We start from the raw sequence: 22832 nt of genomic DNA on the forward strand, positions 1-22832 counted from the left end.
GTAACCGTCTGCAGGCAGAAAGGCAGGAGCAGTGAAGAGACAGAGGATGGTCGCTGTGGAGGGAACAAGTGTCTGTGGTGGATAAGCCTCTTCTCCCCTACCTAGGTAGTCTGCAGCCTTAGCTGTCACTCCGGCGGTTGCACGCCAGAGAGGGAGGGGCCTCGGGACGGGAGAAGGCATCAGCAACCTGCCAGAACCGGGTTAACAAAGGCAGGACTACAACTCCCAGCATGCTCGGGCCCAGTGGGGTGACGGCGGGCGGTGGCTGCGCTGCAGCCGCCTGGTGGGCGCAGGATCTGGATCGGGACCGGAGCCTGTCATTCCGGAGGGGTCTGCGGGGGTGCAGGCCGACGATGCACCCGTGTCCCCCGCGCACTGGCCGCGCCGGGCTCGCGCCTCGCGCCCCGCGGCCCCGCCCCTTGCCCCACCCCAGCCGGGCGGCTTAGCTGGGGCCGCAGCGCGGCGGCAACATCACTCTCGCCGCCGCTGCTCCGCCCCATCCCCTTCTGTTTTTCTCTCTCATTCTCCGGTGGCGGCGGCGGGGAAGGCGGAGGCAGAGGCAGCAGCAGCCGCGGTGGCTGCAATGAATGATCCCTCAGCTGGGGAGGAGGACTCCAGGTGAGCCTCTGCCCTTGGGAGGTCCGGGAGCCCCGGCCACCCGGGACCTGCAGCCCCCGGCCATGGATCCTTAGAGGGGGAGGAGGAAGAAGAGGAGGAGAAGACAGCTCTGCCGCCCACCCCCATCCCATTTTCCTCTTCCTTTATCTCATTGTTGCCGTAGCTGTTTACAGCAGGCTCCCTCTGCCCCAGCATGGGGCGGGCTCCCGGCACTGCCATTCGGCAGGCGCTGCTCCTGCGGCTCCCTCGGCTGCCCCGGGGTTCTGCCTAATTCTCCCTGCCCAGTCGGTGCAGTGAGGACCGGAGGGCGGTGGAGGCCCGGACTGCAGCAGCGGCGGGGCCACCTCCCAGCATCCCCACCCTAGGAGGCTGCATGCGGATTGAAGAGCGGCGCCTAGGGGCTGGGCCGGCCCCGCTGATCCGGACCTAGGGAGGACAGCAGGACCGCCCAGGCTGCCAAGGGAGGGGGTCGAGCGGGCAGGAAGGACAGAGCAGCAAGATGGCCAGTAAAACCAAGGCCAGCGAGGCCCTGAAGGTGGTGGCCCGGTGCCGCCCCCTCAGCCGGAAGGAGGAGGCTGCTGGTCACGAGCAGATCCTGACCATGGACGTGAAACTGGGCCAGGTGACCCTGCAGAATCCCCGTGCTGCCCCGGGAGAGCTGCCCAAGACCTTCACCTTTGATGCCGTGTATGATGCCAGCTCCAAGCAGGCAGACTTATATGATGAAACCGTGAGGCCCCTGGTGGACTCAGTGCTTCAGGGTTTCAATGGCACGGTGTTTGCCTATGGCCAGACTGGCACTGGCAAGACCTACACCATGCAAGGGACCTGGGTGGAGCCCGAGCAGCGTGGGGTCATCCCCAATGCCTTTGAGCACATCTTCACCCACATCTCGCGCTCCCAGAACCAGCAGTATCTGGTCCGGGCCTCCTACCTGGAGATCTACCAGGAGGAGATTCGAGACCTCCTCTCCAAGGAGCCCGGCAAGAGGCTGGAGCTGAAGGAGAACCCTGAGACTGGTGTCTACATCAAGGACCTCTCCTCCTTCGTCACCAAGAATGTCAAGGAGATCGAGCACGTGATGAACCTGGGGAACCAGACCCGGGCGGTGGGCAGCACACACATGAATGAGGTCAGCTCCCGCTCCCATGCCATCTTCGTCATCACTGTGGAGTGCAGTGAGCGTGGTTTGGACGGCCAGGACCACATCCGTGTGGGCAAGCTCAACCTGGTGGACCTGGCTGGCAGTGAGAGGCAGAACAAGGCAGGTCCCAACACAGCTGGAGGGGCAGCCACACAGTCCACGGGTAGTGGCGGTGGTGGAGGCAGTGGTGGTGGTGGTGGTGGAGAGAGGCCTAAGGAAGCCTCCAAAATCAACCTCTCGCTGTCTGCCCTGGGCAATGTGATCGCCGCTCTAGCAGGCAACAGGAGCACCCACATCCCCTACCGGGACTCCAAGCTGACGCGGCTGCTCCAGGACTCTCTGGGGGGGAATGCCAAGACCATCATGGTAGCTACCCTGGGGCCAGCTTCTCACAGCTATGACGAGAGCCTTTCCACCCTGCGTTTTGCCAACCGGGCCAAGAACATCAAGAACAAGCCCCGGGTGAATGAGGACCCCAAGGACACACTGCTGCGGGAATTCCAGGAGGAGATCGCCCGCCTGAAGGCCCAGTTGGAGAAGAAGGGGATGCTGGGAAAACGGCTCCGGAGGAAGAGCAGCCGTAGGAAGAAGGCTGTGTCAGCCCCCCCTGGGTACCCTGAGGGGCCGGTGATTGAGGCCTGGGTAGCCGAAGAAGAGGATGACAACAACAACAACCACCGCCCGCCCCAGCCCATCCTGGAGTCAGCTTTGGATAAGAACATGGAGAATTACCTGCAGGAGCAGAAGGAGCGGCTGGAGGAGGAGAAGGCGGCCATCCAGGATGACCGCAGCCTGGTGAGTGAGGAGAAGCAGAAGCTGCTGGAGGAGAAGGAGAAGATGCTGGAAGACCTGCGGCGGGAGCAGCAGGCCACAGAGCTGCTTGCGGCCAAGTACAAGGTAAGGAGCAGGGGCACTCCAGAGGTCCCCAGAGGGATCTGAGCTGGCAGGCTTTTCTTTGAGTGTCTGTGACCTGGCCTGAAGCAAGGTGTCCTCCCTCAGCATCGCACACTGCCCTCCTGCCAAATGCTCCCCTGGAGCAGCCAGGCAAATTCTTGCTATTTTGGGCTGCCAGGCAGAGCCTCCCAGGAGCGTCTAGGAGGATGGACACACACACACACACACACACACACAGAGCAAAGCAGGCAGGAGGTCTCCCAGGGCAGTGAGCTTGGGCTGGTCTGACCTGCTGCCTGTCAGTCTCTGCCAGTGGCCCCTAGTATGGGTCCGGCCTACGGGACAGCCACACGGATCCTCAGCCTCTCATGAGTGTGGGTTCTCACTCTTGCATTGTCTCCTCCCCTGTGACTTCCTCCCTCTGCAGCACCGTCAAACGTCACACCATTTTAGTAATATCTGACGTTTGGATAGCACTTCACACTTTCCAGAATGCTCCACATACATGATCTCATTTTATCCTTACAGTAGCCATCCAGGGTACCAGTTCTTAAATCCCCCTTTTACAGGTGGGGAACTAAGCTCAGAGAAGTGACATGACCAAGATTCCATTCTACGATGTGGCAGAATTGAGCTGGAACCACAGACCTCCTGCTCTTTCACTTCTTGGATGGCAAGGCGGGACTATGAATGGATCCTGCTCCCTGTGAAAATGGTCCAGTGGGTCCATGTGGTGCAGGGCCCATTGCTTGGTACCATTAGGAAGGCGATTCAGGGGAGAGTGGCAAGAACCCTGGGCTGTACTTTGGAGACCTGGAGTGTAGGCCTAGCTCTTTGAGTGACCTTTCCTTCTCTCCTCAAGCCTCAGTTTCCCTTTTTGTAAAATAGAGCGTTGGTCTGGTGATCTCTGAGACTCTTTCAACCTGACAATTCTATGACCTGCTAATCTGAGAAGCAACCAACTGGCCCCCACACCCAGGCTTCAGCCCAATAAGATCCAATTCCCCATTTGCCCTGAGATCTGTCAGGGCCTCACTGTCCTTCCTGAGCTGTTCCCTTCCCCATGGGAGCCTCCGGGCCCTAGGTGGGGCTAAGCTACAGAGGCTCCCACCTGGCCAGCCACAGACGTGCTAAATTTCACTGCTGCAGATGCCACAACTCAATATTCCAGGCATTTCCGGGTCCCTGGAGCCCTCAACACCGGGGGTTGGAGGAAGGAGGCAGGGAACCGTGAACTGATGGCTTGCTGGGGAGAGCAGAACATTGCCGTTTCTTATTCCCTCTCAGGAGTGTGGGCTGGGAGCAGGGAAGCCCAGCCTGGACAGAGCTACTCCACAGGAAGAGGGACAGATGAGCTGTGTGCCATTGTCTGTGTTGTGGGAACGTGCTGCTGCACCAGAGGCTCTGGCCTCGCATGTTTAATATTTAATTCACCTCCATGAACTCAGCAAGGGTTATCCCAAGCTGCTTTCCTCAAGGAAAGGATCAGAGGCCTGGCACATTTGGGGCCATCCTGGAAGAAGCAGGATTTTAAAGGCAGGACGGTTAGACTCGGCTCTCCCTGGGAGGAAGGGAGTCCAGGCAGTCTGGTGCTTTCCACTGGGAAATCTTACATGGGCAATCTGTCATCAGTTTCGTTACCAATAGCACCCCCCCCCCCCCGATGCCCCTTGCTCCCCTTCCCCTCTCCACCTTAAAGCTGGAAGGCACTGGAGGCTAAGAATAGAGTGCAGAAGCGCACTTCAGCCCTGAGGAAGTGGTAGAAGGGATGGAGCAAAGGATCCAATGGGATCCTTCCCACTGGGAACAATGGGATCACCCATTGTTGGCAACAGACTGGCTCAGTAAGATTCTTAGATCTAAGGCAATGTGGGGTACAGATAATAGGACAGTCAAGAGATCAGGTGGCCAGTGCCTGAATCCTTGAACAGAGGCATAGCTCACATAACCCCCCGTCTTGTAGCTGGCAGGGGCCTTGGAAAACTGAGGCCCAGATTTGCCTGGGGCCACACAGGTGAGTGAAGGAGAGCCTGGACTCTTTACACTAGGGCCAGCCTCTGTCCTTCACACGGAGTCCTGATCTTATCTATACTGTTTGATAATCAGAATAATTTGTTTTTCTATAACACTTTGACACCTCAATCTCATGTAACACCAAGAGATGGGTATGACAGTTATGAAAACCAAAGCTGGGGAGGTTGAATGACTGTCTCCGTGACCCTGGCTGATAAGTGGCAGAGCCAGGACTGGAACACAGGTCTTCTGATTCCCCCAGACCTGTCCTCTTTCCAGGTCGTCACAGATCCCTCCCTGTTTGCTTCCTGTGTGACTCAGGGCGAAGGCCTTTGCCTCTCTAGGCCTCAGGTTTCCATTCGCCTAATGACAAGAAGTCTGACATAGCTCCCTGGGGACCGGGTGAAATGGTCATTGTGTGCCAGGCTTCCAGATATAAGCGAAGGGGGAGGGGTGCCTGGGAAATTCCAGGAGGGGATGATTCCATATCCTATGACTTCTCATCAGGCCTGGCCCAGGACAGACACAGCTAGCAAGCCCAGAATGGAGCCTACACAGATGACCCCAACCTCCCGATAGCCCCTGTGGCACTGCCCGGTTCACTGTGGATGTTTCCAGGATGGAGGAACCAATTTGAGGCTCTTGAGGGATCCACAGGGTAAAGAGGGGAGGAGCAGGTTAGAGAGAACCCCAGGCCTGTCTATTGCACAGGGTTGTGCTGAAGATTAAGTGAGATCATTAGTGTGAGGGCATTTGAAATAAGTTGAAAGCACCGAGTAAATGGAGGGCATTAGCAGCCATGGAGTGGCTTGTGTCTGCCAAGCAGGGGTCTAGTGATCTCCAGGATTGACATCTTTGTTGTTAACGTAGCTCTGTCCTTCCCCTGCCATCCCAGCTGCCTCGCCATAACCCTGCAGCCTGGGAGCAGAGCCAGGCAAGAGAGATCTAGGAGACCTCAGGAGGCAGGAGCTTGGGTCCCTCCTGGAAATTAGCTGAGCTTTTGCTCCCTATCTGCAGCACACTCCAGTTCCCACTTTCTGAGATATGGCATCGACTCCCCTTCTCACTTCCCCACATTCCCCTCTTGCAGCTCCCACCACCCTCTGGGGGCAGCTAAGTGGTAGCTGATGTGACCCAGTGCCCTCATTCACTCTCTCTGACTCATCTTACAGTCTGTCTCGCTTGCGTTCCCTGCCTGCCACCTCCAGGCTCCCCGTTCCCTTTGTTCTCCCCTCACTGTGTACAAACACCATGCCCGTCTCCTTGGAGTCTCCTTTCATCTCTCCTTTCATATCTACTGTGGGCCTCAGGGAGTGTTAGGGTGTGCAAATGTGTGAGGGTTTGTGATTGTGATCAGTGCCCTGTTTCTCACTAATCATTAGCGATCCATACTTATGTAGTGTCTCCAGGGGCTTGAGAGCATCCTAGGCCTATGAGGTGGGGGTAGGGGGTAGGTCAAGTCACAGACAGACCCACCACTGAGGTTATGGCTCTGCGTGGTGAAAACTCACCGGTTGGTGCACAGTGCACACCCTGCAATGAGGACTGGTGAACGCATATAGATTGGTTGGGAAAGGGCCCACTTTACTCAAATTTAATTGTGCGAGGAATTTTTTTAAATGACAGCTTTGATTTCGAACTTAAGTTTGTGAGGGATTGGACTAGATGATATCTAATACTTTGATTCTAGGTACTTAGGGGAAAAGAAGAGTGTGTGGGGGAGGCAAGGGCTACAGATGACCCGAAATGTAGGCTCAAACTGAAGAGGGAGTGGAAGAGGCAGAAACAACGGCACTACTGGTTGATCCCCAAGTCCGTAGGTCTGGAGCGAGAAGAGCAGGGGAGTCTTGGCTAGAGCCCAACTCGCTCTGTGGTGAGTGTAGAAAAGAGACCCTGCAGAAGCAGCCCCAAAAGCCAGAGGCATGAGCTCACTGCAGAGACCACAAACTGCACTGAATTTGTCCTGTCCACTCGGTGGGTCCCTCTTCCTCTTCCCCTCTCAGCATTGGGATTAACCATAAATAGGAGTGTGAGAGAGAGTTTCAAGCCTGAGAAACAATAGTAAGAGCAATAACAATGCCATTTACTTAACACTTGCTATGTGTCAAGCACCATACTATATGTTATATGCAAATTTGTCTCCTTTAATCCCCACAAGCACCTTTTAAGAAAGGTGTTGTAACTGTTCCCATTTTATAGAAAACTGAGGCCCGTTGAAGTTAAGTAACTTGTCCAAGGCTTTGTGGTTTGAATATGGCAAATCTAGTTAAGCCCAGGTTGGTTTGACACAAAATTTGATCGTCTTTTATGCTTAAAGAATTAGGAATATCAGGTTGGGAAGTGGTTACTGGGAACACGGTGAAAAATGACGGAAGCTGGTGTAGACATGTTGACTTGAAGTGACTAAATCCAGTGGGCTGCTGGAGATGGATCAGTGGAGTTCAGAAGCAAACACAAGACTGGAAATGGAGACTAGGGGCTCATCTTTAGAAGAGGACTCAAGTGAGACCCATGGCCCTCTGTCCTTGACACTCTCTCCCTCTATGTAAGTGACTCCCAAATCGAGGTCTCTGGCCTGGTCTCTCTGCTGACCTCATTTTGTAGAGTGCTGTATTCCGAGCACGGCATCAGAGTCAGGCAGGCCTGGGTTTAGTGACTTACTAGGTCTGAGACCTCAGTTTCCTCCTCTATAAAATGGAATAGTAATAGTACCTGTGTCATAGAGCTATTGAGAGGATTAACTGAGATAATCAACATTAAAGCACTTTGCCTAGTTCCTGGCATGTAAGTATTCAGTAAATAATGACTGTTTATTACGGTTGTCTCCAACTGCCTAAAGGACGCTTTCACTTGGCCACCTTCCTGATACGTCAGACACATGATGTTTTAGTCTGGCGTCAAAGGCCTACCAGAATTAGGCTGCAATATATCTCTTCAATCTTGCCTGCTCGAGTGAGCTACTCCAAAAGGAAAACCTCACAGCCAGCTGGTCTACCTCCAACCTTTGAACCCAGTATGTACCTCCCTGCCCTTCTGCTGATAGCACTGTTTTTGTATCCTAGATAGTCCTGGGGGTGGGAATTGTGGGAGCAGGTTAAGCTCAATATAAAGAACTTCTTGACAGTTAGAATTGGGCTGCTTCAAGAGGTAATGGGCTCGGACCCCTGGAAGTGTTCAAGGAGAGACTGAATGTCAGGCGTGCTCTAGAGGGATTCATGTATCAGAAAAGCCATTGAACTAGATGATCTTTAAAGTCCCCTCCTCTCAGAAGTCCTTAATTGTTAAAAATAGTATTTTTAGAGCAAAATGTAAAATGTTGAGTTCATCTCTTTGAAAATTAAGATCAGAGGGTTTAAATTTTAACGTATGAATTCAGCCAATATTAAAAGATATTTTTCAGCTCTGTATCATGACCAATTAGAGAAAGATAATGAAAAGAAAAGAGAGAGAAGAAAATGGGGGAAAGACAGCAAAGAAATAGAGAGGGACAGTGAAGAGGGGAAAGAGAAATGGAGCCACAGAGGCAGGGAGAAAGAAGGAGAGAGAGTGGGTGGATCCTTTAGGTGGATAGCAGGGTTTCTGGGGAGAAGAAACCCCAGTTGGGAGAGAAAGTGCTATAGAGGAGAGAATGAAATACTCAGTATCCTTCCACTGTCCTGATCTTTTTTTTTTTCTGCTTTTTCTCCCCAAATCCCCCTAGTACATCGTTGTATATTTTAGTTGTGGGTCCGTACTGTCCTGATCTTGATGTTAGTCTCCAAACAGGGCTGTAGCCAGGCTCCAGAGACTTTCTGATCATCTGGGGAGCAGCTACTTGCCACAGCTGGTCTGGATCTTTCCGCATGTTCCCAAGAACACCAGCCCCATGCCAGACTCTCTCAGATTTATGGGGCTGGGTGATCAGGAGACTGTGTGTATCCCCACCCCCATCCAGGCTGAATCCTCCCCTATCCTTGAGAGGAGCCTCACCATGACAAGTGACCAGTGCACCCAGCTGGGTCTGGCATCTAGTCAGAGTCCATGGTCTCTTGGCGTTGAAAGGAGCCGTGACTTATACTCCTTCCTGTCCCTGGCGGGTGTGGTCCGTTGACAGAATTGTCACGATCTGGAGGCATTTCATAATGGAAAGATTTGATGGGCAGGAAGTATATAAGACTAATACATTTCCATCAGAGATCTGGGCTTCAAGTTATGTTGAGGCTCAGCAGGCCTTTTGCTCAAATGTTGGGTTTCCCTGGATATGTGTTGGCTGGAGGAGTGTATTATCATATTGCCCTTAGCCATTTCCAGCCCCCAGATAGCACAAGATTGGATGAAGTGGCCGTGATAATGTTTTCATTGTACTCTGAGGACTGAGAGGAAAGGCCTGGAATTCAGCTAGAGAAGGGCACCCTTCTCCTCCTTGTGCCCTGCCAGCCTGCTGTGCCTGGCCAGTCTGGGCACTTCTGGATCCGGCTGGGATGGAGAGCTGCTGAACCAGGTGGCCTGAGGAGATAAGAAAATGGTCCCTTTTCCCACAAATCCAGCCCTTCAGCCATGGGGGCTGTGCAAGGCAGACCCCTGTGCTCAGAGCTTATAGGACACCTACACTTGTGGTTTGGTGTATCTAGAATTTTTAGTATCCTGAGAAATTCCTGGGCATTAACTCCTAGACTAAGAGTTACTTTCTAGTTGTCTCCCTGGCTTCCCAGATGCACTCAGCAGAGATGTACCAAGCCCTGGGTTGAACTGTTTCTATAGCACTAGGTAGTGAACCTTCAGGCTTTCTCCTTTGTTGAGGTGGGCCAGCAGAATAATGATAACAACAATAGTAATAATAATGGTAGCTACCATTTTTTTAGTGCATGTGTAATGCCAGGCACTCTGCTGTTTTCTTTACGTGCATTGTTTTATGCGGTCCTCACAATAGCACCATGAAGTAGTACTGTTTCAATCTCCATGTGACAAATGAGGATACTGAGGCATGTTGAGGAGGGAACAATCTGGGGTCACAAGCCTAGGAAGTCTTAGGGCCTGAATCAGAGCCTGTGTCTGTCTGACTCCAAAGCCGTGATCTTCAGCTTCACACTGTGATACCAACTCAGAAAGGGAGGGTTCATGCCAGATCCCTGGCTAATAAGCCCCAGGGGGAGCTCTAGTCTCCTGAGCTCATCTCTGTCCTTCCGTATGATGCAAACCCCCAGCCTCTGACCTCAGCCTAGCGCCATGCATTCATTTAATCAACAAATCTTTTTGAGTAACCATGGCCAAGAACATAAATCAGTAGATATAGTTAACTTTGTCTTTACATTATTTAATTTCTGGAAGGAAGCATGAGAACTCACTAATAATGGTTATCTAGGGATTTTAATAGGGAGGGGGGTGTTTATTTTTTACTTTATACTTTCTTTACTTTTTTCTTTTTACAGCAAGCATATATTACTTTGTTAATTAAACAAAAACTAATCTCAGTTTTCTAAGGGAGAAAAAATATAAAAGAAATGTGTTAACACCTGGAAGATGTTGATTAGATTAGATTCCAAAGGAATTGACAAATTGAGGGAAATCCAAGGTTGATAATAATCCTCGGTGCTACCCAGTTATTGGTAATCCTGTGACCTTGGACAAGTCACTCCCCCGCACAAGGGACTATAAAAAATGGTCAATAGATGATTCCTTGCTTTCTGCACCATTTGCCAATTCACCTTGGAAGCAGCGGGTCAGGAGCCCAGAGTTAGAGATCAGCCTGAATAGGGGGCAGGGAGGCCTGGAGAGGAATGACTGAGCATTGCCCTGGAGCTGGAGGCTGTGTGACCCAGGATGACCCATCTCAGCCCTCCGGGCCCTGTACCTCATCTGGAAAATGCCACGTCGGCACTTTATGCATCCTTAGGTCTAATCCCATTCTGACATTGCAGCATTCTATTGTTTGGCTGGATTTGCATCCCTGGTGCTGGAGAGAAACTCTCTAGAACACCACAAATAAGGAAGGGAAGTAGGGGAGAAAGACGAAGGTAAGGACCAGATCTGAGGTGTCCATGGTTTTCTCGCTGAAGTAGATGGGCTGATTTCTTTCTTCCTGCTTTTCTCCAAGGTGGACTGAAGCACATCTGGGCCTCCGCACTCTGTCCAGTACAAGGCTGGGAGTGGCGTCCAGCTCAGCTCACCTCACTCTCCAGCCAAGGTTTTCCCTGATCTCTAATTGTTGTTTCTTCTTGATGAGAGAATTCCCAGCATTTGAAAGACCAGTCATTTATGTTGTATTTTGAGCCATCCAAGGAGACTCAAGGCAGATGCTCAGACTCGGTCTCCTGATGTATGTCCCCAGGGCAGAGAATCGTTCAAAATAGCGCTCTTCTTCCCGTCACCATTGCATCTTTCATTTCTTCTTCCCTTACTGCTGGCTCCTCAAGATCTGCAACCAGCGAGCCACAAAGGGAGAAATAAGTCTGTGACTAGGTGTGGCTGTACTGTCTAGGAGATGGAAGCAAGGACTGGTGTACTAGTTGTTTTGTTTTGCTGTTTGTGACGAATGGTGGGTAAATGTCCGTCAGCAACTAAAACAGCAAATAACCACTTGCTGATTGTACCTCATCACTTACCAAGTACTTTCGCCATCTATTATCCAACTCACCATTCTTACCAAAGGCCTGCAAGGTTACTAGGTATTCTCCCCATTTCACAGATGAGAAAACTGAAGTCCAGGGGCTAGTGCTCCAGATTTTGGTTGGCAGAAACAGGGTGGCGTAGTATGTACCAGGATTCAGGCTCTCTGACCAACATTCGAAGTGCTCTTTATATCATCCCCCTGTGGAACTTGTGAGGTGGCCCTTCTCATGAGTTATCTGGGTTTTAGCCTTTCTGGGGGACTCTAGTGATACTGACAATGTCCCCACAAGTATGCAGTTAAGAGCTCTGACCTGTTCATGTCGGAGGCCCCCGTAAGATCCTCACCCAGGCAGAAGCATCTTCAGCAGACCCCTGCCTGTTTCAGCTGGAAGAAAAAGAAATGGTGCCCTGAGCTTTCTTGATAGTTCCCAGGTTGGCAAAGGTGCACATGCTAACTGCTGCTTCTTTCCAAGGCAGCTTCCTACCTGAACCCAGGAGGAGGCTGCGGAACAGGGAAAAGGACTCTGGACTCGGAATTAGGAGGTTGGTGTTCAGCTATCACTTCTGCCATTTACTGCTCCATAATCTTGAGCAAGTCAGTCCTGGTGGTCTGGTGGTTAAGATTCAGCTCTCTCACCACCGTGGCCTGGGTTCGTTTCCCTGTCAGGGAATCACACCACCTCTCTGTTGGTTGTCATACTGTGGCAGCTACGTGTTGCTGTGATGCTGAAAGCTATGCCACCCAGCAGGGTCACCCATGGTGGACAGGTTTTAGCAGAGCTTCCAGACTAGGAAGGAGGACCTGTCCACCCATTTCTGAAAAAATTGGCCATGAAAACCCTGTGAATAGCAGCAGAGCATTGTCTGATATAGTGCTGGAAGGTGAGAGGATGGCACAGAAAGACCGGGCAGGGCTCCCCTCTGCTGTATATGGGGTGGCTAGGAGTCAGAATCCGCTCAAGAGCACTAACAAAAAACCTTGAGCAAGTCACTTCACCTGTCTGAGTCTTAGTTTTCTTTTATTCAAATGGGGATCATACTCATTATCTCATAAGGTTCTTGTGATGATTAAATAGGATGATTAATGTAAAAAGGATCTAGCCCAGCCACAGGCACATAGCAAGTTGCATCTGAGACTCCCATTGGCTCCAGAATGTGACAGATTAGTGGCTGGGCACAGCCTGTTTGGCTTCTCTGTAAAATCATCCTTGATGGTATCTTCTCAGAAGAGTGGCTGGCTGGGCCTGGCTGTCTCCTTTCTGGCTTTCCAGATCAGCACTTAATGAGTACTGGGGCCTCTTCTCTGCCTTCTGGTGTTGCACTCCAATTGCTCCTCGCATAGGAAAAGGTGAGCCTCTGAACACCCCAAGCTGTGTCTGCAAGCTGACGTGGTCCCTGCGGTGATCTTGGCTATGACTTGCCTCTAATACCGGGATTTAAGACCCCAATCAAATTGGGGAATTATTTGGAAAGTGTGTTATCAGTATAGGAACAGATACACATAAAGATTCCTTGATTATGAGACTCTGGGCTCAGAATACTCCATCTCTGGGCCTCAGTTTCCTCATCCATAAGCCAAGGCGTTGGGGTCAATGATTCCCTGAGGTTACCTTAGTTACCCTGTGATTTATGTCCCTCTCTCAAGAGTCAGACCACGGCCCTAGAGCTCCCAGGCCTGTCTCTTCTGCCCCCACAGCCTCTGCTGGCCTTTTAGTTACACTGGAGTTATTTAGAACCAGTAGGACCAAACCCAGTCCTGTCCACAGGCCCCACCCACCTCTACTCTTTTGCCCTGAGAGATCACAAAAGCAGCATTAACTCAGGTGGCCGAGAGTTCCAGGGAACTTTTCCTGGGGGCTCGGAACCCCGTATTCCCAGCCCCTCTGCTTAGTGCCCCCAGCCTGAAGTGTCCCTCCCTGCCCTCCGGAGGTGACAGTTAAGAAGAGAGATCTCAGGAAAAGGAGGAGATGGCTGCTGGTGTCCTCAGAGAAATGGGGAAAATGAAAAGCCAAAGCAAAAAAAAAAAAACTGTTTCTAAACAAAGAATTGAAGTCGTGCCTGACATATTTCAGAGCGTGGGGGTGAGGCAGACGGCATGGATTGAGGCCGGGGAGGAGGAGGGGCCTAAGACCTTGCACCTGGGTTGAGGCCCACCCCCAGATTTTGTGCCGGGGCCAGCCCCCTCTTCCAGCACAAGTCAGGTTCTGTCAGGCAGGGCTTGGCTGATAATGTGGACTGGGCAAGTGGGCGAGACTTGGCGAGTAATCAATAAGGCAAGTTCAGTTGTCATTCGGACCACGTCTGTGCTGGGTCCCGGCAGGGCAGGCAGAGAAGCACAGGGGCGGTGGGCAGACGGAATGGAGTGATAATGGGCAGTCAGGCATCGTCCAGGAATTCTCTTCATGGAGTTTGGGGCCCAGCCACTAGGCAATGTCCTGAAGCAGAGTTCTAGGTCCAAGGAGGAGTCTAACGTGGAAGCAGATTGGGAAGAACCAACCCAGAAACCAGTCCTGGGAATCATGTCAAGGGGGTGGGGGTGGGAGGAGGGTTGGGACTTGGGGACCCTGATAGTCTTGCCTGATGCATCAGATTCCAGGCCTAATTGGCAGCTCACATTCTGTCTAACAGTGTCCAAATGCGCTTCTTGAACCCATTTCGACGCTGTCAGGCAGAATTTTGAATGAAGAGAGCCTGAGACTAGGTATGGGTAGCTGGAGAAGGTGGAAGCCGAATAAACAAAGAATTGTTTTAAATCACTTAAAAATCACCAAAAAAAAGCATAAAAGGGTATGTTGTGAAAGGAGAGAACAGGCCTCCACAAGACTACCTAGAAGGTATAGAGAATATAAAATAAACGGGGAGCCTCAATTTCATATCCCTTATTATAGCAAATTTTTAAAATAATAATACTTGATGCCTATGACTATAATAAAAGTGGCTCCACTATTTATGGGTGGCAGTGTTTAAGTGGTATAAACCGTTAGAGAGGTAACTTGACATTATGTTCTAAGATAGATAAGATGTTTACAATCCTTTGTCAATTCTTGAAATTTCCTTCCAAGAAAGTCATCTAAAGAAGCCAGGGGCCGGTCCCGTGGCCGAGTGGTTAAGTTCACACACTCCGCTTCGGTGGCCCAGGGTTCAGATCCTGGGCACGGACGTGGTACCACCCATTAGGCCATGTTGAGGCGGCCTCCCACATGCCACAGCTAGAAGGACCCACAACTAAAATATACAACTATCTACTGGGGGAATTTGGGGAGAAAAAAAAAAAGAAGCCAAAAATTACGTGCACAATGGTATTTATTATAAACAACCAAATGTCTTATAATGGGGTTAATGAAATATGTTATAAATTACCCACTCTAAATATTGTGCAGTCATTAAACTTGTAATCATAAACCTATGGAAGTAACAGAAAAGGCTTGAGATACTTGATAAAGTAGAAATAGGACATAACCTTGTATTTATTCCATGTCTATAGATGTGAAAAAATGACGTGTGCATATGGGAAAATCTGGAAAAAACAGGGAAAATAAAAGAAGCTGATTAGCTCTGGTGAGGAAAATGTGGAATCTTTTCTCATTTTGTTTTATTTCAGTGGTTATTTTGATGTTAGCGCCATTTTTGTTTTCTGAAAGGAGAGAAAGACAATAAAAGGTTAAAAATGTGTGCCCAGAATCGTTTAATAAATTGTTAAGTATTTAATCCAGTTCTCCTGAGATAACAAATTCTATAAATTTATTACCTTCTATAAACAGTAGAACTTTCCTTTATTTGTCCTAAAAACTGAAGGTATAAGCTCTTACTCTGTGATCCAGAATTGATTGGAAAAGTCTGGGTCTTTCCTTTTCACACCTGTTTTGATTGTATAGTTTGCAGGCCCATCCTCTTAACCTTTCTTTGTCTTTGCAGAAAGAGTCCTATTTTTTTAAGTCTCTTATAATAGCGCTTGGATGGCTTCAGCCGCCTTTCTCTGGATCTTCTCTCTCCTTCGTGTCCCCGGAGATGCAGTGAGGGAACTAGACACAGTACTCCAGATTCAGCTGCATCATGGTTTTATATTAGGGTAGAATGATTTTTGTTTTGTTTCCAAAAAGCCTTCATGATGGTGCCTGGCCAGATGCTATTGGCTATTTTAGCTGTGGCAGCATATTAAGCCAATGTCTTCTGGGAACAATAGAGAATTACTCCCCCCTCCCCTTTTTTTGGCTTATAACTAATTGCTCACAGCTATCATTTACTGAATAGAGCTAGGATTATTTTTTCCCAAAACGTAAAGCTATAATTGAAGCTTGTCTGCCATTTTTTGTCAGCTCACACGGCCTAGAAATGCTCTTGTACTTTACCACCTGCGAGGATTGGGGGGCATCTGTGGAGGTGGGTATTTCACCAGTGCGGTCTTTCTCGCACGATTTCTGGTGGAGATCAGTCTTTTGTTTAACGTTTGAACAGTTTTCCATCTAGAGAGATGCCATGTACTGTAATAACCTTGGAGATGAGTCAGACAATTTCCTCCTGCTGGAGACATGTTGCTCTTCTTTCAGCAGGTTCTGCTTCCTCAAACACTCAACACAGTGTCTGCCATGGGAAGAGCATGGGCTTTGGAGCCAGGCCGACCTGGGTCTGGATTCTCTGTTTAAATTTGATGGTCATGATGTGACCTTGCATGGATTACTTAACCCCTCTGAGCTTTCATTGGAAATATGATGGTGCTAATATTATGCTCCTTAAAGCATGTCACACAAGTCACCAGGGGATCTCGTTACAATGCGATTCTGATGCTTTAGGTCTGCATAGGGCCCAAGGTCTGCATTTCTAACAAGTTCACAGGTAATGCTGATTCTGGGGACCTCAAAAAGCAGTGATTCTCAATGACTGAAATTCTCACATTTGATTGAAATCACCTGGGAACCTTTAAAAACCACCAATGCCTGGGCCTCACCACCTGCCTCCCTCCCTGATTCCAGTTTAACTGGCAGTGGGGTATGGCCTGGGCCCCGGGTCTTTTAAAAGCGCCCCCAGGTGATTCTACTGTACATTAAAGTTTGAGACACCCCCCCCCCCGCCCCCAAAGTTATTAGGAGTAAATGTGAAATACCTGGCGTGTAGCGGGTGCAAGGAAAATGATGATTTCTTCCTCTTGGTTCCTTGCCCTGTACTTCTCGAGCCACCCTGGTCCCCAGTGTTTAAATCAGGCAGGAAAAGCCAGGGCATCACCTGTTGCCCCAGCCTTCCTTACTGCAGTCTTCTCCAGAGCATCCGGCTTGGGAGTTTTCACAGCTAGTCCCTAGGGAAGGCACTGGGAGTTTTAGAAAAGCTCCCCATGATTCTAATACGCAACCAAGTTTTAGAACTAGTGTCTTTTTATGAGGTGGGGAAGAGTTAAGGACACTAGAGTCACATAAAATGCCAAGGGAAGTGCAAGGACTCAGGGCTGGAGTGGACAAGTGTGTCCCAGAATGGGGGACCAAGCCAGACATCAGGTCCCCGAAGATTCCATTACCCGGTGGTTAGAGGGACTGCTTGTCCGTGGCCCACGGCAGTAGGGGCTTCCTCCGTGTGCAAGAGAGACAGACTGCCTCCTCTCCTTCCTCCCTTCTCACACCCAACCCATCCCTCCTGCCCAGTTCCCAGATGCTCAGACCTGCCGCTCTGCCCTTTTACCCTGCAACAGTGGGTGAAGGTTGGTCAATTAAAGGAGGGGAATCTGCGATAAAGAGCTACTTTTGCTCTGCATTAGAGAGCCCAGGAAAAAGGCCCCGAACGCCCCGCTGGGACAACCCCCGGATTCCTTTCAGGTCGTCTGTGTGCCAAACACTGTCCTAAGCCCTAGGACTCTGAGATCCGAGTAAGACATGATTCCTGCCCTGAAGGAGCCCACAGGGAAGACAGGATGTAAACAAATAATGGTCTATTATGAGAAAATAGGAGGAATGTGTCCTGGGTATTGAGGAGGCCCAAAGGAGGACATGTGCAGATTTCAGGGAAGCAGAGAAAACGTCCCAGGATGCTCAGGCTGCGTCTTGCAGGAGAAGCAGCAGCTTTCCAGGTGGACGTGGAGTGAGAAGAGGAAGAAGCCCAGTGTTGTGAAAGGCACAGCACATTCAGGGAGTTGGGAACTCTTGGCGGAGCTGGAATGCAGGGCACACATGGGGAGTCAGCGGGAAGAGGAGACAGCCCACGAAGCCTGTAGCTGCTACAGACTTTGGGTTTTATCCTGCAAGGAATGGAGGCCCATTGAATAGTTTGTGGCAGAGGAGAGGCATGCTCAGACTTGTGTTTTTGGTAGATCCCCTGGGTTCCATGTAGAGATGCATAGAAGGGGAAACTGAGACAGTGGGGAGCTCATTGCAATAATCGAGGTGAGTCATGAGGATCTTAGTGAGTCAGCAGGTGTCATGGGGATGAAAAGGAGGGAATGGTGTGAGCCATACCAAGAAGTCAGACTTGATGGGATTTAATGACTGGCCAGATGTAGGGGGTGCATGAGATGCAGGGCGGGGACTAGGATGACTTAGGTAAGTTGCCTAAGGCACAAAATTTAAGGAGTCACTCAAAGTGTGGTGCAAGTGCTGACCTTGAGTGAGAAGGAAGAGTCTAGGATGAGTTGGGGTCTGTGATGTAGTGGTGGGCTGGATGGTGGGACATTAACTCGGAGAAAAGCCCAGGCCAGGTATGAGGTATGCCCAGGTATGAGGGCAGCAGGTGACTGTGGTGTGGCTGGGAGGACAGGCAGCTGTTGGGACCCCTTCGTTTTCAGCACCTCTCTCCTCGGCCTCCGAGGCTGTGTGTGGCTGCTGTGCCTGGCCCAGCTTTGCTCAACATCCGATGGCACCCTCACACAGCCTGACCTCTGACCTCCCAAAAGCAACCTTTAGCCCCTGGCCTGCTCTGTCCCCAGTGATGGGAATCTCCCAGGTGGCACAGGGGCCCTCTGCTCCCCCATTCTGACAGCAACCCCTGCTTTGAGAACCCTCAGGCAGGTCAGCTGGTTCCACTGGGAAAAATTCCAGTGGGGAGGCCGCCAGATTCTTCAGGTGGCTCAAGGTGATTTCAGCCTTCCGGGAGGGATGAAATCAGAGGACAGCTGTGGTTGTCCTGGGGCGGCACCCTCTGATCAGCAATAGTGAAAATGCATCTTAGGTAGTCACAGTTTACACCGGTTACACAAATCTGTTACCATTTAAGCTTCAGAATCAACAAGGACTATACAGAATGTCTGCGCCCAGCACTGGGCTAGGGGCTTTCACACAGCACAGGGGCACCCAGAGTGAGACTGGGGGTGCTGGGTTCAAATTTCTCCTCTTTGTTGACCAACTGCATGAGCTTAGGCTGGTTACTTGCAGTTTCTTCATTTGTTAAGTGGGGAGAGGAATAGCACCTCTCTCTGAGTGAGGATGGAGATAGTGTCTGTTGGGCTTACTTAGATCAGCCCCCAGCAGACAGTGCTCAGCAGATGTTTGCTGGCCATCCTGGAAGAGAGGCGACTCCAATATCACAGGTGTGAGAACTGAAGCGGGTAAGTTGGCCTTGCAGTCAGTGGGTAGAACCCAGGTCTCTCTGGCCGTCTCTAAAGCTCATGCTGCTTCTGGGACCCCATGTTACCCCTTAGTGCTGCCGTCTTCTCCTTGTGGCTTTTCTTCTGCTTTCTGCGTCAGCCACAGATAACACCCTTTTCTGCTGCCTGTGTTGAGAGCCCTCTTCTTGAGTCAGGGTCAGTTAGCTAAAGGGCTGGGCTGCCCAGTGACCGTGTCCTCTGTCTGCCCCTCTTAAACCACCAGCTGGGGTTGCTTGCCAGGATTAGATTGCACTGCACCCACCTCCCAGGCACAGTGAACCAACCTTTCCCCTGCACCTGAAGCAAACAGAGCAGGTGTCCTAGATTCCCTGAGGGCTTCCCTCTCTTTGTCTCACCTAATGGTCCTGCTGACAATGGGAGCCTTGTGCTGGGGCCCAGGAGGCTGGAGGGGAAAACCTCACTCTCAGTGAGGGCCACGAGGCCCCGTCTGGGACACATCTTGTGTCCACTCCTGGAAGGGCCACAGAGCAGGGAAGCCAGACTTCTCCAGCTGGGGATGCTGTGGCCCTTTGAAAAACCTCTCTCTTAACCCTTCTGTGTCCCCAGGCCATGGAGAGCAAGCTGCTCATTGGGGGCAGGAACATCATGGATCACACCAATGAGCAGCAGAAGATGTTGGAACTGAAGAGGCAGGAGATTGCTGAGCAGGTAGGGCTGGGGCCTTCAGGTCCCCTGTGGGTGTGTGGCCTTGAGGTCATGTCTGCGGGGCATACGGCACCGAGCCATGTTGGACTCAGGATCCCTGGAATTACCGTGCTGAGAGCCTAAGGCACGCCGCCCCGGATCCCATGGGTCTACCAACCCAGGGCCTGCCTCTGGCAGGGGTACTGCTGGCTGGTGGTGAGAGGAAGTGGTGGTTCCTCGTGATGTCAGCCTCCACAAGGCACCTGCTACCAATTCTGGGGCCGTCCACAAGGGTGTTCTTTGCTAACTGTATGACGGTGTCCTAAATCATCAAGAACCACAATTTTTGGTCTTACCAGTCAACTGTGATACTACATGGAGAGAGTGAGGCAGCTGAAAAGCCAGTATCATGGGCATCCGTATGTGTAGTTGACACCCCAAAGATGTGCCAGCTGTTAGGGCTGGGGTCTCCATCCACACGGGGTAATGTCTGGCAAAGTCGTGGCCTTATGAGCTGAGAAGGTTCAGAAGGCTCCACTGAGGACGGGGCAGGAGCAGTGGGTGTGGGCCATGGGACCCTCACCTCTCTCTCCTGGCACTTATGGCCTTAGTGAAGCCAGGTCCCATGATAGGCAGAGTGAGCCTGTCTCCCGCGCCCCCTTGGCCCGCCCCAGTACATGCTGCTCCACTGAGCCCCTGTGCCCTGCCTTGGCCTAGAAACGCCGTGAGCGGGAAATGCAGCAGGAGATGATGCTCCGAGATGAGGAGACCATGGAGCTCCGGGGCACCTACACGTCCCTGCAGCAGGAGGTGGAGGTCAAAACCAAGAAGCTCAAGAAGGTGAGATGCCACAGGAGGAGCGGGCAGGGTGTGTGCGGGCCGGCGGCCTCTGCCGAAGACAGTCACCTGCCCAAGGGCTGTGTGCCTTAGGCCCCCTGCCCCACTTTGCCTGAACTGCTGAGCCCCTGACTCACATGGCCCGGGCTGCTGAGGGGAGGAGTGGGGGAAAGCAGGGGTCTGGCGTTGGGGGGAATGGAGCCTTTTCTCCTGTGCCAGGCTGGGCCTGAGAGGCTGGGAAGGCTGGCACTTCCAGTCTCCAGGGTTGCCAACCTCGAGGTCCTGGGTAACTTCTCTCTTTACGGTGTTACCAGTGAGTCGCAGTTTGGATAGCTGGGCCTGGACCAGGGCCAGGGGAGTGGCGAGGAGGCCCGAGGAGACTCAAGCCTGAGGGAGCTCAGAGAGGGAGCACAGGGCTCTCCAGGACACGTGAAGGGATGAGAATATCTGGTCACCAGGACCCTGCAAAGTCCATTGTTGGGGAAAGCCATACATTAGATGGGGATATAGGGTCTGGATGCTGGGAAGAACCTGGGGAGCCCTTAGAGTTGCCGATGTGGCTGCCCCGGAGCAGGCCAGGCAGAGGCCCAGCCACAGTGGCAGTTTCCAGGGACACCTCTCAGTGGGTTAGGAGTGCACCAGGGTCTGTGCTGTCCTCCACACCCCCACTTCTGAGAGCACCTGGAGAGGCAGGGATGGGATGGATCATCTTGCAAACTAGCTTAGCCTCCTTCCCTGCCTGAGGCTGGACCAGCAGTTCTGTACTTGTCCTGATTCTGGCTCTTCTCTTAACTATTATGTGACCTTGAGCAAGTCCGTGCCTGAATTTCCTCATCTATAAAAAGAGGGTATTAGACCAGCAGGTCCCTTGAGTCCCTTTCATTTTGAACATTCCACTAGGCTGGCAGCAGCTGAGAGAGAGCAGGGAACAGGCCACCGTGTAGGAGGGATGGGGCCGCACCCAGTTCGTGGTGGGGCAGCAGGAGGGAGATTCAGACCAGGCCATGGCCTCAACCTGGGCTGAGCTGGCGGACCCTGAACCTGCAGCTGTCAGGCCCATGCTGGGTGGCCGGGGTCTCCTGACCTCACTGTGCTGGCTCTGAGCTGCGCGTGTCCGCATCCAGCTCTACGCCAAGCTGCAGGCGGTGAAGGCGGAGATCCAGGACCAGCATGATGAGTACATCCGCGTGCGGCAGGACCTGGAGGAGGCGCAGAATGAGCAGACCCGGGAACTCAAGCTCAAGTAGGGCCCCTTCTCTTCCCATTCTGCATCCTTGCAGCCATCCCTCATTCTGGGCCTCTCCCTGACGGGCTCCTCTCCTTCCTGAAGGCTGGTTCTGCCTGTCCACTCACCCATGAGTCTGTGTGTCTTAGGGATAGAATGAGTCTAAGGGACAAGGGAGAGGCCCAAGTTCTGGAGCTTCTTCTACCTGCTGTTTCCTCCTTCTTCCTTTCCTCTGCCTGCATTTGATGAACCCCCCAAAGTGCATGCTGGGTGCTAACCAAAAGTAACCCCAAAGGCCCTGAGCCTACAATCTTTGCATTAGAAGCAGTGTTTTTCAAGCTCTGTTGTTTCTATAGGGATCCCCAACTTTCTGGTTTTTCCACCTCCTCTCTTCCGTCTGCCTCTTTGCTCCTTACTTCTAATCCTTCAGCCTTCAGATGCACCATGCGGTCTCTCCCTCCCCATATCCCCATCTCTGCCTCCTTCCTGATCCCAGGTACCTAATCATCGAGAACTTCATCCCCCCTGAGGAGAAGAACAAGATCATGAACCGGCTTTTCCTGGACTGTGAAGAGGAGCAGTGGAAGTTCCAGCCACTTGTGTCAGCCGGAGTGTGAGTCCCTCTCAGTTGTCTGGGCCTAGCGACTTGCGAGCCCACCCCAAGTTGAGGGTGGCCAGGAGCCTGTGGGGAGACAGAGGTTTTTGTGGACTGGGGTGATGTGGGAGGATGCAGATGGGGGATGGATTTCTGAGGACCTAAGGGAGGCGTCTTCGTGAAGGAAGGGTGTTCTGACAAAAACAGAATGTCTCATTGGCCTGGGATGCAGAGAATACCCCATGAGAGGCCTCCGGAGGAAAGGAAGAGCATCTCAGCTTCTTGGCGATCCCAGGGAATACTAACATTTGGCCAGTCTGGTGAATCTTCATTTTTCGGGTGCCAAAAACAGCCAGAAACAAATATTTGCGCTACTGTGTGTCGGGCACTGTGCAAGACTCTGCAGACAGAAGGTAAATCCGACACAGCCAGAACTGTGAGCTCCAGTGTGTCCAGTGGAGAATACAGAGAGGTAATCACATCAGGAAGTGACAGAGTTGTGATCCAATCTTTACAGCCTCCCTCAGCTGCGTGAGTTAGCATTTCCACCTGTTTCCACATCCTAGCCCTTAGGTACAGTGTGTCCGTTGGCTGGGTGTGCAGCTCCCTCTGCTGGTTCCCGTGAAGAATAAGCCCAGATGTTCCAGCCCAGCGGAAGGACTGCTTCATCCAGCTGGACCACTGTGCCTTAACTGAAAATCTGTATCCATGG

General features: G+C 51.7%; 1 protein-coding gene across 2 annotated transcripts in view; it reads left to right on the forward strand.

The window, feature by feature from the left end:
* KIF3C (kinesin family member 3C) overlaps positions 1-22832 on the forward strand; it is a 35834-nt gene continuing 13002 nt past the window's right edge. Inside the window, exons 1-5 of one of the 2 annotated variants that reach the window (XM_008513058.2) lie at positions 1-2659; positions 19386-19487; positions 20181-20303; positions 21425-21543; positions 22022-22138. In XM_008513058.2, coding sequence (XP_008511280.2) covers positions 1118-2659; positions 19386-19487; positions 20181-20303; positions 21425-21543; positions 22022-22138 — 2003 coding nt within the window. In that variant the 5' untranslated portion in view covers positions 1-1117. The remainder of the gene's footprint in view (positions 2660-19385; positions 19488-20180; positions 20304-21424; positions 21544-22021; positions 22139-22832) is intronic. The other variant, XM_008513057.2, reaches the window with a different exon arrangement.

The sequence above is a fragment of the Equus przewalskii genome, chromosome 14 (genome assembly GCF_037783145.1).
Source record: "Equus przewalskii isolate Varuska chromosome 14, EquPr2, whole genome shotgun sequence".
In the NCBI taxonomy this organism is placed as follows: domain Eukaryota; kingdom Metazoa; phylum Chordata; class Mammalia; order Perissodactyla; family Equidae; genus Equus; species Equus przewalskii.